At 45.9% G+C, this 14,938-nt stretch overlaps 2 protein-coding genes across 2 annotated transcripts in view; one reads left to right on the forward strand and one right to left on the reverse strand.

Annotated features, from left to right (window-relative positions):
* Positions 1-3,807: 3,807 nt before the first annotated feature.
* Positions 3,808-7,992, reverse strand: CIAO2A (cytosolic iron-sulfur assembly component 2A). Its single transcript, XM_056865920.1, has 5 exons — positions 7,851-7,992; positions 7,400-7,564; positions 6,343-6,392; positions 5,335-5,380; positions 3,808-3,919 (listed from the first exon to the last, which is right to left on the reverse strand). Exons 1-5 carry the CDS (start codon positions 7,990-7,992, stop codon positions 3,822-3,824), a joined length of 501 nt encoding a protein of 166 aa, XP_056721898.1. The 3' UTR covers positions 3,808-3,821.
* A 274-nt stretch (positions 7,993-8,266) lies between these two features.
* SPG11 (SPG11 vesicle trafficking associated, spatacsin) overlaps positions 8,267-14,938 on the forward strand; it is a 63,689-nt gene continuing 57,017 nt past the window's right edge. Inside the window, exons 1-5 of the mRNA XM_056865730.1 lie at positions 8,267-8,463; positions 8,816-9,000; positions 9,406-9,636; positions 11,518-11,713; positions 12,408-12,545. Of these exons, the coding sequence (XP_056721708.1) occupies positions 8,267-8,463; positions 8,816-9,000; positions 9,406-9,636; positions 11,518-11,713; positions 12,408-12,545 (947 nt within the window). The remainder of the gene's footprint in view (positions 8,464-8,815; positions 9,001-9,405; positions 9,637-11,517; positions 11,714-12,407; positions 12,546-14,938) is intronic.

The following is a 14,938-nucleotide window of genomic DNA, read 5'->3' on the forward strand; positions in this document are numbered from 1 at the left end:
ATAATCCACATTCCTTAACCTCTCAGGCACATTTCTGTGATATACCTTCATTGGGAAATGGCTCCAGGTGGTGACGTTTCCCTGTCATTCTCCATGATAAATCCAGCTGCTCCACACGAACAAGCCTGGGCATCAAGTGGAGGAGGGCACGGTAGGGCTTGGACTCCATGATGCACGGAGCTCATTACTCCACCCACAGTTAATGAACCAGCACAGGGTGGCCAGAAAATACTGGTACAATAAAGGCAGGCAAAGGGGGCTTTCTCACAGTGAGCCTGCGCCCTTGGCAGCACTGGCATCTGCCAGTTTTCCAAGTGATTAAATGGAGTATACATCTGCACAGGAACCTCAGAGTGGTACATAGCGGTGGCAAAACCACCCCAGACTACAGAAACATTCTTGTTCTAAAAAGCACTACACTCAAGAGGAAGAAACAAAGTTTTCCTTGTCAGATGGGGGGACGACCCACCTTCTGTCTAAGTAGAACAGTATCAGTAGCTGCACCGTGAAAATGTAAGCTGTTCAGGTGCCGTCATTCTATGTAAATGAGAAAATTCTTAACTCTGAACTGGCAAAACAGGTGCAAAGGAACCTTGCTTTGATATACTCATTCAGAATAATCCAACTCATTAAAAAAAAAATCAACTGAGATCCAGATAACTACTAAGGCCCACACAAGGGACTTGCAGTAGTCCAAATGGAATTCTTTTCAGATGAGCAGTTAATCTCCACACCCTATTGCAAACTGGTTTCCAATCCCCTCATAATCTCAAAAGTGGTTTGCCGTGCAGCACAGAGGGTCACCATCTGAGCAAAGCCTCAAAAGCCCCCCATTTGCATTTGTGCTGCCAGACTTCTTCAGAGCTCTGCCGTTAACCATCAGAACAAATTCAACATAAGCAACAAACCACACCCTGAGGAGGATCCTAATCCACAGCTTCCCTCTGCAACAGAGAGATAAAGAGGTATGAAACAGACCTACAGCATTCAGACTTCAAAACAAGATCCAATGGAACCGATGGGAAATGCTTCGACACAATTAGGCTATTGTACAACAGTGTGATTGCACAATGACGAGGGAAAAGAAAAACACAGAAAGTCCATACAGAGTTCACTGAACTGCTTTCCTGAAAGCCCAGTTGTCTTCCTTTCTAACTAACCTGGGCTGCTGGAGGGGTCTTTCTCCCCCAAGCAGACACAAACAATTTTGCTCTGGAACGGGGTTTCATTGAGAGAGCTGAGTTTAATGACCAAACATGAGCTTGCAACTTGCCTAGACTTCAAGGAATAACTCCAGTGGGAACTTTGAAACTGTACCATTTTATGCTACAACAGACTTCCACCAAATGAGCAAGGACATGTGGAATGTCTTAGAATGACTGCATTTAAAGAAGGGAAAAAGATATCTTTTAAGTAGGCCAGATAGGCATCAAAACTACTGTGCCCCTGTGCGAAGGTTGGGGTCTTAAATGACACTGAAACAGAGGTAGTGTCATGTGAAGCTTGACCGGTTGTGTCTCCACCCCAACCCTCTACCTGACAGACTTAACTCAAGCGGCTTGTAAATGTAATTAAGTCTGGCATCCGTGAGGGAAAAGAACAGTAACTTTTGCTTCCTCCTAGGGATGGGGGAAAGGAGGTTCAGAAATGAGGAATTACAGGGGTAACGGTTTTGTTGGGCCCAATCATTTATAAGGTTACAGTTGATAATTTAGGAGTGCCATTAATGGCCAAGATTCCCCCAGAAAACGGACACCGCCATCTCCTAGCAAAGGATTTCTTTCAGCCCACTACTCTGGAGGCAAAATCCTATCTCCACCTTTACTATTTTTGCCTGCCCATGCCCCAAAGCAGCCTGAGACAGGACCTCTGGAGTCACCAGCCCTATCACCACCACCAATCTGGCTCCTCCAGCCCTTCCACGAATCCTGAGTGGCAGCCAGATGCTCTGCTGACGTGCCAAACAGGACTCGAGGGGGCTGGTCGTTTTTTTCTCCCCCTTTGCTCATCTGTCAAACCCAGCAAAAAATGTTTTTCCACTGATGTAACTGGGACATTTTAAAAACTGATTATTATTTTTCTGACATTGAAGTAGTTTACACCTGTTTAGGCATTCTGTGCTAAATTTCAGTCTGATGGGATAAAACTGCCAGACAGTTATACCATGAACAGAATTTCCAGGTATTATAAAGGTAGGGTACTGGTTACCCCAGTGTGCCTTGGGTTTTGGAGCAGCTCTAATACCCAACTGGGGAGAAGTCAGACTTGAAAACTCATCATGGGGCAATTGTACTCATAATCTCTCATAGGAAATGCTCAAAACACACCCAACAGCTCAACATACAGCAAGAAAGAAAGGACTGCTCAGTGTCGGAAGGCCCTCTGCTGGGAGAGGTGAACAGGACTTTGAAGAAGTACATTGTGTTGGTGCCTGGTTGTTAATATTTAAAACATACACATATGGAGACCATTAACAATTTCCCCTCATCAAGGAGAAACATGACTGAACTTTAGTCAGTGTGGAATAGTGGTTAGTGTTGGGCTAGGCCCAGGAAATCCAAGTATAAATCCCAACTGCCAGGAAACTTTACTGGGTGAACTTGTGTCAGTTATACTCTTAGCCTGACCTATCCACAGGGTGTTGTGGGTATAAAACTGGGGGACGGGGGACACTACCATAAGCTCCTTGGAGAAGAACAGGATAAAAATATTCAGCAGAGATGCCAGGTACCCAAACTGCTTGCTTTTTCAAAAAGCAAAATTTCTGGTTCGGGGACAGATATTATATTACCATTGCCTTAAGAAAGTGAAAGTCTTCAAAACTTCTCTCTCTTTTTTAAAGTCATGCATTTCTACTAGCCAAATTCTAATGAAAATGAATATTGAACTAAACTATTAACAGCAGAAAAAAGTCTGCCCAAGCTTTCACAAAGCACTGTTTCTCTCAATACATCTTGATAATTTATTAAAATGACTTATGTGTTAACTCTTGGCCCTTCATAGTGACTGGTTGGCTCCTGTGTGACATATAGGAGGCTGGAGTCTGTTGACCACTGCTCTGATCCATCAAGGCTCTTCTTGAAAAAGAGTAACCTGTGTGGGGTGGTCAATAAATAGAACTCCTGAGTACAGCAGGGTCTTTTAGAGCTAGTCATAAATTCAATTTGTTGAGCCAGGTCAGTGGAAGTGTACTAGGACTTGGGAGCCTCACATTCAAATCCTCAGGCTAAGCTACCCTACAGGGCTGTTGTGAGGATAAAAAGGGAAATGGGAGAACCATGCACGCCATCGTGAACCCATTATCTTTCTACAGCTTGCTTATAGGTATCTATAACTTCACCTTCATATAAAGATTACTGCAAAAATTCTGACCATAACCTGAAATTTAACCCCAATACCAGGGTCAGTGGAATTTTCTTAATCTGCTTTCATATACCTTCTTCTAAAAAAAGCTTAATATTGAAGACAGTTACCAAAACTTCTTATTTTATTCATATTTTCCAGTGATGCTGTGAAAAATATATCACCACCACAAAATGGAGAAAACCTTCAAAATCAGAATTTATTTCATCACTATTTGTATTCATAAGGTAGCAAAATGGCTCAATCTTTATATAAAACCTCTTTTTCACAAAGATTATATATCCTTTATATTCATTTAAAGGTTGATCCTTTTGCTTCTTCCTACCCTTTTAATTTAAATAATTTTAATAAAAAATATATATACAGAAGCTACAAGAAATCCTCTTAATAGTAAATCAAAGGCCCCCAAGTTTTTACAAAAACCCAACAGATGCTGGGGAGAGCTCTCACGCCAAAGGCTACTCAGGTTCCAGGACGCACTGCTCCACAATCTCCCGCAGGTTTGGATTCTCCATGGCAGCTGCTACTCTCTCTTTGTCATTTATTTGCTTGTTGACTGTAAACACACAGTAGAAAAACAACCAGAAAACCCCGTTTACTAGCAATTTCAATCAGACATGTAGCTGTATAAACAGAAGTATGCGTATTTGTAAGAATTTGTTGTAACTTGAGGAAAAAGTGGGGTGCTAGTTTCACAGAGATGGACAAAGATGAATAGAGGATTGGAATTTGGTGGGTGTCTCTGACAGACCTTAATCTGTGGCAGTGGGGGTCGATACTTCTTAAAACCACACTGTGGAATGAAATAGACCTGAGACAAGTAGGAAGGCAGAAGCAACCACTATTGCATAGTCACTTCCTACTTGATGCTAGAAGCAGGGCCCTGCAGCCTGCCTCCCAAACAGAAGACTAACACTGGGAGACTAAAACCTCATGATCTGCAGCTATTTCCCAAGTCTAAAAAAATGGTTTTAAAAATCCACTTGACAAGGCCGCTGTGGTGCTGATTAATTCTTGTTGACTGCAGAGATGAGCCATTGCTTCCGGCACCAGAAGCCTCTAGAAAAACATCTATTGCTGCTACTTGTGTCTTTTCCAGCATCAAATAAAGTGGCAGAAACTTAAGGTTAAGGCTCAGTTATCTGCATCTCAGAAGTATGATCCTTCTTTCCACAGCTGAGGACTCTCAGGGGCTTGCCAAAGCAGTAGCAAGGTACAGCAGCCTTGTTTTTTTTTTAAAAAAAACTGGTTTTGTATTTAAAATATCTAAACTTTATGAAAGACTGTTTAAAGTCAATCCATGACTTTAAAAGCTACTTTGGTAGTGCTTACAGACCATTAGTAACATCCCATTTCTTGGACTGAGCCCTGAAAGTACAAACAAGTCCTGGCCCAAGTTCCAGCTTCCTGGCTCAAACTAGATGAAGTTTACCTACAAAGCCCTGAACTCCATTGTGGGACATAGGTGTCAGTTTGGGCAAACATTTAATGAACAGTTTTAATGATCAGAAAGGCTCCTAAGCAACTGTAAGCATAATTTTCAAATTTGTTGGGTTGTGCTCCCTTTAAAGTTATATTAAGATAAAACACAAATATTAACCCCCACCCCATTTTTACTTGAAATCCCAGAGCAGCTGAATTAATTTAAACAAGTTTTCTTTAAAGGCCAAAATTAGACCCCCCCCCCAAAAAAAGAGCTTTTTTACATTCCTGCCTAGAAGGCTAATTTTTGTACACTGCAACCGTTGTGCATTTATTTGTTAGGTTGATTTAATTTCATCATGCCAGCCATACCACACAAGTGGCTGAGGACATGTATATATGAACTCATAAAAAGCGCATGGACTTATTTAAGCACGGTCATGTTTGTCCCCGGTGTTTTCCAAGCTAGCAAAAGTCAAGTTGTGGCCTTTGCTGCATGAACATCAAGGGGCCGGTTTGTTCAGAAACACAATCTGAAAACACACTTACTGTCCGCCTCAGTGGAATGCATTCCCTCTGATATGTAGATTTCCAACTAGAGGAGAGAGAGTTTGCTTAGAGATGTTTCGTCCTTTTAGCACAGGAGGCAAAGTATCTGCACAGAACACACACTGCTGCTCACATAGCTGGCTTACAACATTTAAACCTCCAATGGGAAGGCTGTCTCTGTGTCACCCGCTCTAGCAAACAACCATTGCACCAGAACTAGAGCCTGTTTGGTGTGGGTTAGGCAAAAATTGAGAGGCAGCTGTATCTTGCACTCTTGGTAGACCTGCCCAAATAAGAGAAATACCGCTGTTTCCCAGTTGTGCCACTCTTCCCTTCACCTCCTCCTGCTTCCTCATTTTTAGTCTCTCTCAAGATCACATGATCTACATGATGAACTGAGTACAGCAACCCCCTAAATTTCACCATACTGCAAAGTCTTTAAAGGAAGTCTCTATTATCTTGGGGAAGTTACATACTTGCACACCCATAGATGTATGTTCATCAGATCAACTAGACACAGCAGGATCCTAACTATCACCAATGGAAGCACTGATCTTTGCTGCATTCCCCTACCCCAAGCAGTGCCTTCCAACCCAGGCAAAGTACATTCTCAGGATCAGCATGGGAAATGGGGGAAATCACCCTCTCCTCCCTCTTCCACCAGCACAGCTTCATTGATTGAGGAGACAAGGAGATTGCTGTCCCCACCAACCCACGCGGCTATTAAGCCACATGAGTTCCATTATCCCAGGAACCTACTTTCCAGGGTCAGACGGGGCTGCAGGAGAAGAGAGGAATGTGGCAAAGAACCACGTTCCTTCTACTGGCAGAAGTTAGGATACCAACCCATTCAGATTCTTATTTGAACTTAATGGGCTTTTTGCCACGCATCCTTCCAAGTCACAAAGCAGGAAAAGTGTAAAATCTGAAAGTTCCCTACATACAGGTTCCCAGAAACCCACATCTCATATATTTTTGGACACAAGTGTTAACATGTGTATAACATACCTTGTGTTTAAAAGGCAAACATCTCTGAAGTTTGATCCTCAAACACAGACCTATAGTTGGGGAAAAATGTGAACTTTCTTTCTGCACACCAATGAAAATCACTATTTAACGACCCTGTTTGCAAAATGGTCACAAAGTAAAGTGATGGAGCCAGAGAAACATAATTTCCAGAAATTCTGAAACCACCCGGAGGGGGAGGGGGGTAGAGAATGAGGTTTAGCGATTTTTTTGAGGGGGGGGGACATATGCAATGCTTTATCAAACCTAAACTCCTCTACTGCTTTAACAGCATTCCATGGAGAAAACTTTAAAAATCCTTCCTCTCCTGAATTGTGAAAAAGGCTTAAGAGTAAAGCGAGCAGCAGCTATTTTCAGATATTGCTGTCGATGGAAATGTTGGCCAGACACTGGCTTCAGAAGCTTCAGGCCCCAGCCCTTGACCGCTCCCCACCCCCCCGCCAATGCTGGGGCCCCTCACCCTCTCTAGGCCACGAGGCAGAGAGAGAGAGAGAGAGTTCCTTGCAACACTCTGAACTCTGCCCTTCATGGGGCTTCCATAAGGTGCCCATGGCCACAGCCAATGGGGGGGGGGGGGGAGAAGAGGCAGCAACCCCCCCCTGCCCTGCCCGAGAAGGCCCTGCCCGCCGCCGGCCTTTGTGAGCCCAAGCAGGCCGAATTCCTTAACCGGCCGAGCGCTTACAGGCCAGGGGCAGCCCCCCCCCCAAGAAGAGTTGTTTTTTATATGCCGACTTTCTCTACCACTTAAGGCAGAATCAAAGCGGCTTACAATCCCTTTCCCCTCCCCACAACAGACACCCTGTGAGGTGGGTGGGGCTGAGAGAGCGGTGACTAGCCCAAGGTCACCCATGTGGCGGAGTGGGGAATCAAACCCGGTTCTCCAGATCAGACTCCACCGCTCCAAACCCCCTCTCTTGAGCACCACCCCACGCAGGCGTCGGTCCTGCGCTTCCCAAGAAGACCCGCAAGAGCTTCTGCCCGGGGTGGGTAGGGGGGGGACCGTCCCCCCGCCCCGCCCCGCGCCCCCGGCCGGCCTCACCGATGAGAGTGGCGAGGGAGCAGTGGGGGACGGTGGGCGTGAAGCGGACCGTGACCAGGAACTCGTCCTCGCCGACCTCCTGCACCTCCACGCCGCTCTCGGCCACCACGTCCAGCTCCTCCAGGGTGTTGGGCTTCTCCGGGTCGCGGATCGTCCGGATGAGGTCTGCGCGGGGCGGCAAGGAGGCCCGGCCTCAGCTCCCTCGCTCGCCCGGCAGCAGCGGCGGCAGCCGCCCCAGAGCCTCAGGCCGGGCTCACACGTGCGGCGCGGCCCGACACGCGTCAGGGGCGCCCTCCCCGCAAGCGGAAAGCACGGCGGGCGACCGGCCGGCCCCCGCCTTGGCTGCCCAGCCCAACGGAGGAGGTCAGGCCGGCTGCAAGGCGCTGCCCCGCCGCCCTGCACGCGTGTCCGCGCACTCGCACGCGCCCTCCCCGCCGCCGCCGCCACTGACCGTAGACCTCGAGCGCCCGCTCCTGCTCCATGGCGCCGCGCCGCGCCCGGCTCTCCCGCCCGGCCGCTGCCGGCTCATGGCCCCCGCCAGGGAGCCACCACGCCCGCCACAGCAGACCCAGGCCCGGCACCCGCGACAGCATCCCGCCCCGAGCCGAGCCCGGGAGCCGCCATCGACCGGGCCGCCCCGACTCCCCTCAGGGGGCCACTTCCGGCGGCCACAGGAAGAGCGGGCCGCAACGTCACGACGTTCGCCCGTCAGGAGGACTTGAGCTCTCGGCTCTTGACGCCCCCTTCTCGCCGTGTGGCGGGAACGACAACTCCCGGCGTGCACCGCTCCGCGGCAACGAGGCCTTCTGGGAGATGTAGTCCGGAGGACGGTCGGCGCTCCCTGCCCGACGGCTGACTGAGGGGAACATGGCCGGGGCCCTGCCCGTCCTGCTGCTGCCTCTCCAGGCGCCGCCGGGCCCCCTCGCCCGGGCCCAGCTCAGCCGGCGCCAAGAGGCCCTGGCGCTCGCCTCCCACGCCGGCCGGGAGCTGCGCTGGACGGGGCCCGGGTGGGAAGGCGGCAGCCGCCGGCCCGCCCTCGTCGCCCTGCCCGGCGCCTGCTCAGAGTGAGTCGGTGGCCGGGAGGGAGGGAGGGAGGGAGCCAGACCTCGATTTATGCAAATGAGGGAGCCTTCGCCCGGCCGGGAGCGTTGCCACCCTCCAGGAGGGGCCTGGAGACCTCCCGGAATCGCAGCACGCCTCCACCCGACAGGTGTCCGTTGCCCAGGCTGGAGCTCAGGGCGGCTCGAGGCCCCACCTCCTCCCAGACTAAAAAATAATAAATGTACTCAGTAAATCAGAAATGGTGCTTTATGGTATCATGGGCAACATCTTCATAATCCACAGTATGCTTAGAAGTTCAGAAGACAAGAATGAGAAGTAAAGGTCATGTATAAAATTAAAATATTGTTTTCTCAGCTTTGTGTGGGAGAATTTCGAAGACAATGATCCAGTAGCGGACAGCCTGAAACTACTGACTGTGAGCCACACCCGTGAACTTTCTGTATACGAAGTTTCTCCAAAGGTTCAACAATGTGAGGCGACGCTCCTGCACAGCTGCAGTGAAGACCGGCTAAAGAAGCTGATCGAACAAAAAAATATTAGTGAGTATAGATATGTAACATTCATTTGAAGCACAGTGTGCTTGTTTATTTGGGGTGAGTGAACCCATTTCACAGATTTGGGTCACTGTTGTACCAAGCAACCTTCTTAGTTACAGGAACTGAAACCTGTGGGGATGAGATGTAACTTGATTAGGCAGGTATTACCTGTGAAAGGTGCACTGCCATCCCAATGAGCTTTGATGGGTGTTGTTCTACTTTGGATTGCACTCTGTGGGCTAGTTCAAATGTGTCTACACTTGCCCGTTTGACCAAAGACAGGTAAGACCAGCTGTGGCTTCTCTTTATGAGCGAGAGAGGGATTTGACCTCCCTTTGGGCCTGGTATTTCTGTGTCTGTCTGCTTTGCAGCTGCATCTGAGAATGTCCCTTTCCCCTTCTCGTTCAGGTGTACCACCAGTCTCCTCTTTGAGAGTGCTGTCATTTGAAAATGGCAGAGCTTTGCTCATGCTCAACAGCTTTGTTGTTGTACGCCTTGCTTTTCTGGGAGGAGGACAGGAGGTCGAAGAGCTAGAAGACTGTTTTTTCCTTGACCTGTCGCCCCAAGTTTTGGAAAGGATAGTGGATGCTTCCTTTTGCAGAGGCATTGTTGTCTTGTTAGACGAGTCAGGATGGATATGTATCCTTTATGGGGAAAGTGTGCCTTAAATGGTGGGGGCGGGGATAGATCTGAATTTTGTTGAAGGCTATGCAACCTTGTATTTAAAAAAATTAAGAACAAATGCCAATCTCTTTTAAAAATCCAGTCCTCAGTCTGTTCTGCTGTATTCAGCTAGTGTTGCATATTTGGTTAAGACTATGAACAAGGGAACTCTGTAGGACTTCTTTCTAAGTAAGTCTAAGTAAATGTAGTTTCAGAGGGCATCAGTGTTGGTTGACGTGAGAATTTTTAGTTCGTTGTGTTTGGATTTTCTCTGCCTGCCTCTTACCAAAGCAAAGCCAGAAAATGTAATAGGAAACACAGACCATGTACTTAGGACAGTCTCAGACCACACACCATAGCAGTAAAGCATATAGGTTTATTTGAACTTACAAAGAGTTATAAGGCAAAGAGAAAATTAATACTTGACTAAATATATAAGACATAAATTAACAAACCCACACATGCAAGTTGACGTACAGACAAACAGTTATAGAGGCCTCTGGGTCACTTCCATAGAGAGCGACAGAGATGGCAACCATTCAATGGGTCTGTGGTCTCTCCGTGGAAGGACAACGGGCTGGCATCTTGGAGATTCTTTTATAGGCTGGCCCATTAACAGAGAGTCCCAACCTGACACCTCCCTTGCAAATTCTTCAGGAAATGAGTTTCACAAATCATGACTACTCTGTCCTTCAGTGTTACTACTCTGAAGATGCCTGCCACAGTTGCTGGCGAAACGTCAGGAAAGAAAATTCCAAGACCACGGTTACACAGCCCGGATAACCTACAAGAACCCATGACTACTCTTGTTTGGAAATCATCTTGTTCTCAAAACTAGTTACTCAGTTCCAGAGTCTCTGCTACTGTTTGTTCTATCCGTTGACCAGTGTACAAAAACAATTTTCCCCATGCCGTAAGCAGACAACTTGCTGCCTGTTTTAAATGACCTTGTTACTCTAAACATGATTTGGAGCACTTAAATGTGCTTTGGGTGACTAGCTCCTAGCAATGCAATCTCCTATATCCTTTAAGGTCAGAGGCCCAGTTGAAGCTTGGGGTCAGCTAAAAGTCAGGTCTTCATATGGCTTTTACGCTACAGATTAACAGGCTACAGATTAATAAAATTGGTTCTTCTTAACCCAAACCAATGTTTAATATAAAAGAATTCTCGCCACATTGGTCTGCAGTAGAAGCCAGTAGCACCTTGACCAACAAGGTATTTGGGATATCAGCTTTCAAGAGACAAAGCTCCTTTCGTCAGATACAAAAAGGGACTCTGAAAAACTTATACCCCAAAAATCTTGTTGATCTGTAAGATGCCACTGAACTCGAATGCTAGTGTTTAAAGTGCCACCGGACTGCTACTTGATATTGCTTCAGTCGTCTTAACATATCCCTGCTTCACAATTGTCCTACGGGGTTGTACTAAAGATTTGTATGTGAAAAAGCTGTAGGAATATTAGTATTAAGAGAAAAGGAAAATGCAAATAGCAGATTTAAAAAAAACTGCATAAAGTCATCATGCCACAACTGCAAAATTAAATAGAAAAGATGCAATTGACCCCCCCTTCCAGGACAGGGTGTGAACTGACTGGACTTCAGGGAGAAAGGTTTGTGACTCCGCAGAGACTAGCTCTGCCCAACAGAAGCAGATTATTCTAACAGTGCCACAGCATAATTTGTCTTCACAGAGCATGGTAAAGACATCCTGTGCTCGGCTCTTTCACAAAGACCAAGCATTTCCAGGGAAATTGTGGCTTCTTTCCAGGTCCATATACCTAAGATGGCAGGTTTTCCTTTGCATGTTGTGCTTCTTACAGGGCTGGACCAGTGATTTTCTTTGACGTTTTTGCAAAGATGTCTTTGATGCAATAGATGGGACGTATCTGGCCTATGTTGATGTTGCCCTCTATCAAGCAGAGGGGCAAGATGAGAAGAACCCAGACCTCCTGTTACCCCTTAAATCGTTCAAAGTATCACATGATCTCAGTGTTGCTGTGATCACCAACTGCTCCGGCTATGCTGCAGCTGTTGACCTTGATTTGTATTTCAGGTAGGTCTTTTCAACAATACTCTCAGGCCTGTTGATTTTCGTTTTTTATTGCTTACTAGCAAAATCCTCCTTTGGCTTCTGCATTGCTAAGAGTGGATCGCAAGAGCCATAAAGAAACTTTCTAGACAGGCTGTTTATGGTAAAACCCTGGGAAAAGGAACTAACCAATCACCCCAATATTCGTTGGTGGGGTTGCTTGCAGAAGACTTTGCTGCTGCATCATTCAGCTAGTTTATCCATATTTTGGCAACTTCAAAATTAGATTGTCATTAATTTATCCCAGAGAGTTTTCCTAAACTTTTGCTGCCCTTTGGAAACTTTGTACTTGTTAATAATGGTATTTCTGTAAAGTTAATTTGAGGCACCCATCAGTTTGGCAGAGACAGGCCTTTTGAGAACTTGGAAGTTTAGCTTTTGTTTTTCATTTTTGATATCTGGACAATCTGAAAGTTACATATGGATGATGGTCATGAGATCCATTTGTACCTTTGTTCAACATCAAAGAGATGGAAAGAAAGGAGCAGTAAAAGAAACAGGCACTTGAAGGTGAAATGTTGGGTTTGTTTCTGGACTGGTGCTTTGGAAAGAAAGAACGCTGAATATATCCCAGACTTTGTTCTGGAGGGGATGATCGTTCATACAATATTGGGAGACAGCTGACCGATGATGAATGGGGACATTTCTTTTCCAACAGAGAATATCCTGGCCATTTACTCTGCAAGAGAAACTTTGACAATCTTCCTGTAGAACAACTGAAGGAGATGGATGAGGAGGACCTTAGAAGCTCAGGTTGCAGTATGACGCTTGTGGACCAGGCATTTCGGACAGACAGGTATGTTCACCCATCGGTTGCTGTCTCTCCTGGGAAATGTAGGAGATGGGTAAGGTTATTCACAAATGGGTGCCATTTTACTGCTCTGGCACAAGCTGCTTGAGAGGGCAAGGCAACAAGAGTATGAGCTTAGATCACTGCCCTTCATTTCCAAGCCCAGGCACCAAATACATGTGGATGGATTTCATCAAAGAAACTCCCAGGAGTGGTCTCAGCTGGAGTAGATATACCATATACTGCAGGCACCTTTAGCATTCTGGAACAACATGGTGGGTGCAACCACAAAATGGCTGCCGCAGGAGTCAGAGCCAGCCACAAAACAGTTGCTGCAGCTGACCTTCAGTCACACAGTCAAGATCCTTGTGCTGTAATGACAGCTGCTGCCAAAGCAACATTTAAAAAAATCTGCACAGCCAATCAAATCTCCTGTGACCAATCAGAAGCGTTGCTGCGCAAAAGCCCCATCTGGCCCTGCCCACTTTCTAAAAACACTTGGCGCCCACCAGGAAAGGTGCTGATGGGTGCCATTGTGGCCACGGGCACCATGTTGGAGACCCTGTTATAGACAATTACCTTTATAATATTGTCGAAGGCTTTCATGGTTAGAGTTCATTGGTTCTTGTAGGTTATCCGGGCAGTGTAACCGTGGTCTTGGTATTTTCTTTCCTGACATTTCGCCCGCAGCTGTGGCAGGCATCTTCAGAGGAGTAACACTGAAGGACAGTGTCTCTCAGTGTCAAGTGTGTAGGAAGAGTAATATATAGTCAGAAGGGGGGTTGGGTTTGAGCTGAGTCATTGTCCTTAAAAGTATTAAAGGTAATGTGCAAATCATTGTCCTGTAAGTATCAAGATAATGTGCTAATGAGGGTGTGGTATGTTAATGTGGAACCATTGTATCCTGAAGTGATCTGTTAACATGTGGAATCCAGGGCTAATCTGCATGGCCATTGTGGACTGTAGTCTTTGTTAGTCTGGAGGTTTTCAGGACAGGAAACCAAGCCTTATTCATTCTTAAACTCTCTTGTTTTCTGTTAAAGTTGTGCTGATGTTTATGAATTTCAATGGCTTCTCTGTGCAATCTGACAAAATAGTTGGTAGAATTGTCCAGTCTTTCAGTGTCTTGGAATAAGACCCTGTGTCCTGTTTGGGTCAGTCCATGTTCAGCCACTGCTGATTTCTCAGGTTGGCCAAGTCTGCAGTATCTTTCATGTTCTTTTATCCTTGGTTGTATGCTGCATTGTGTGGTCCCGATGTAAACTTGTCCACAACTGCAAGGTATACGATATACTCCTGCAGAGATGAGGGGGTTTCTTTTGTCTTTTGCTGATTGTAGCATCTGTTGTATTTTCTTGGTGGGTTTAAACACTGTTTGTAGGTTATGTTTTTTCAAAAGTTTCTCCATCCTATCAGTGACTCCTTTAATAAATGGCAAGAATACCTTTCCTATGGGAGACTGTTTTTCCTGAGTTTTCTGATTTTTGTTTGGTTTAATGGCCCTTTTGATTTCATTTCTGGAATAGCCGTTTGCTAGCAGTGCGTGATTTAGATGATTAATTTCTTCCTTGAGAAACTGTGGTTCACAGATCCGTCTTGCACGGTCCATTAATGTTTTGATTATTCCTCTTTTCTGTCGGGGGTGGTGGTTGGAGGTTTTGTGTAAGTAGCGATCTGTGTGAGTTGGTTTCCGGTAGACCTTGTGACCTAACTGAAAGTTTGTTTTACGGATGACAAGGGTATCAATAAATGGGAGTTTACCCTCAATTTCTTATTCCATGGTAAACTGAATGTTTGGATGGATATTATTGAGATGGTTTAGAAAGTCCATTAATTTTTCTTCACCATGGCTCCAAATAGTAAATGTAGCATCCACGAACCTGAACCAGACTGTAGGTTTGTAAGGTGTCCATTCTAATACTGTTTTTTCAAAATATTCTATGTAAAGGTTTGCTATTACTGGACTGAGAGGACTTCCCATAGCTACTCCATCAATCTGTTCATAAAATTCTTTATCCCATAGAAAATAACTTGTTGTCAAACAATGGTGAAATAAGGCTGTTATATCTTCTGGAAAAATCTGGTTAATCAATGAGATTGTGTCTTTTAATGGAACCTTGGTAAAGAGGGATACAACATCAAAACTGACTAATATATCCTGTGGATTGAGTCTCAGTGGACTGATTTTGTTGATGAAATGAGTTGAATCTTTGATGTAAGAAGTGGTTTTTCCGATGTAGCCCTGTAGGAGGGTGGTCAAATATCTAGCTAATTCATATGTTGGGGAACCAATGGCGCTCACGATGGGTCGGAGTGGGACGGAATCCTTATGAATTTTAGGTAGTCCATATAATTGTGGTGGTTGTGCTTCTGTCTTGCATAGTTTTCTGTGTGTGTCT

This window comes from Euleptes europaea, chromosome 20 (assembly GCF_029931775.1).
Source record: "Euleptes europaea isolate rEulEur1 chromosome 20, rEulEur1.hap1, whole genome shotgun sequence".
Lineage (NCBI taxonomy): Eukaryota > Metazoa > Chordata > Lepidosauria > Squamata > Sphaerodactylidae > Euleptes > Euleptes europaea.

Coding starts and splice junctions, on each gene's coding strand:
- CIAO2A (XM_056865920.1), bottom strand. CDS start 7,992: ATGCTGTCGCGGGTGCCGGGCCTGGGTCTGCTGTGGCGGGCGTGGTGG. Junction 7,565..7,850: donor GCGGGCGCTCGAGGTCTACG/GTCAGTGGCGGC, acceptor CGCCCCGCGCAG/ACCTCATCCGGACGATCCGC. Junction 5,381..6,342: donor GTTTGCCTTTTAAACACAAG/GTATGTTATACA, acceptor TCTCTCCTCTAG/TTGGAAATCTACATATCAGA.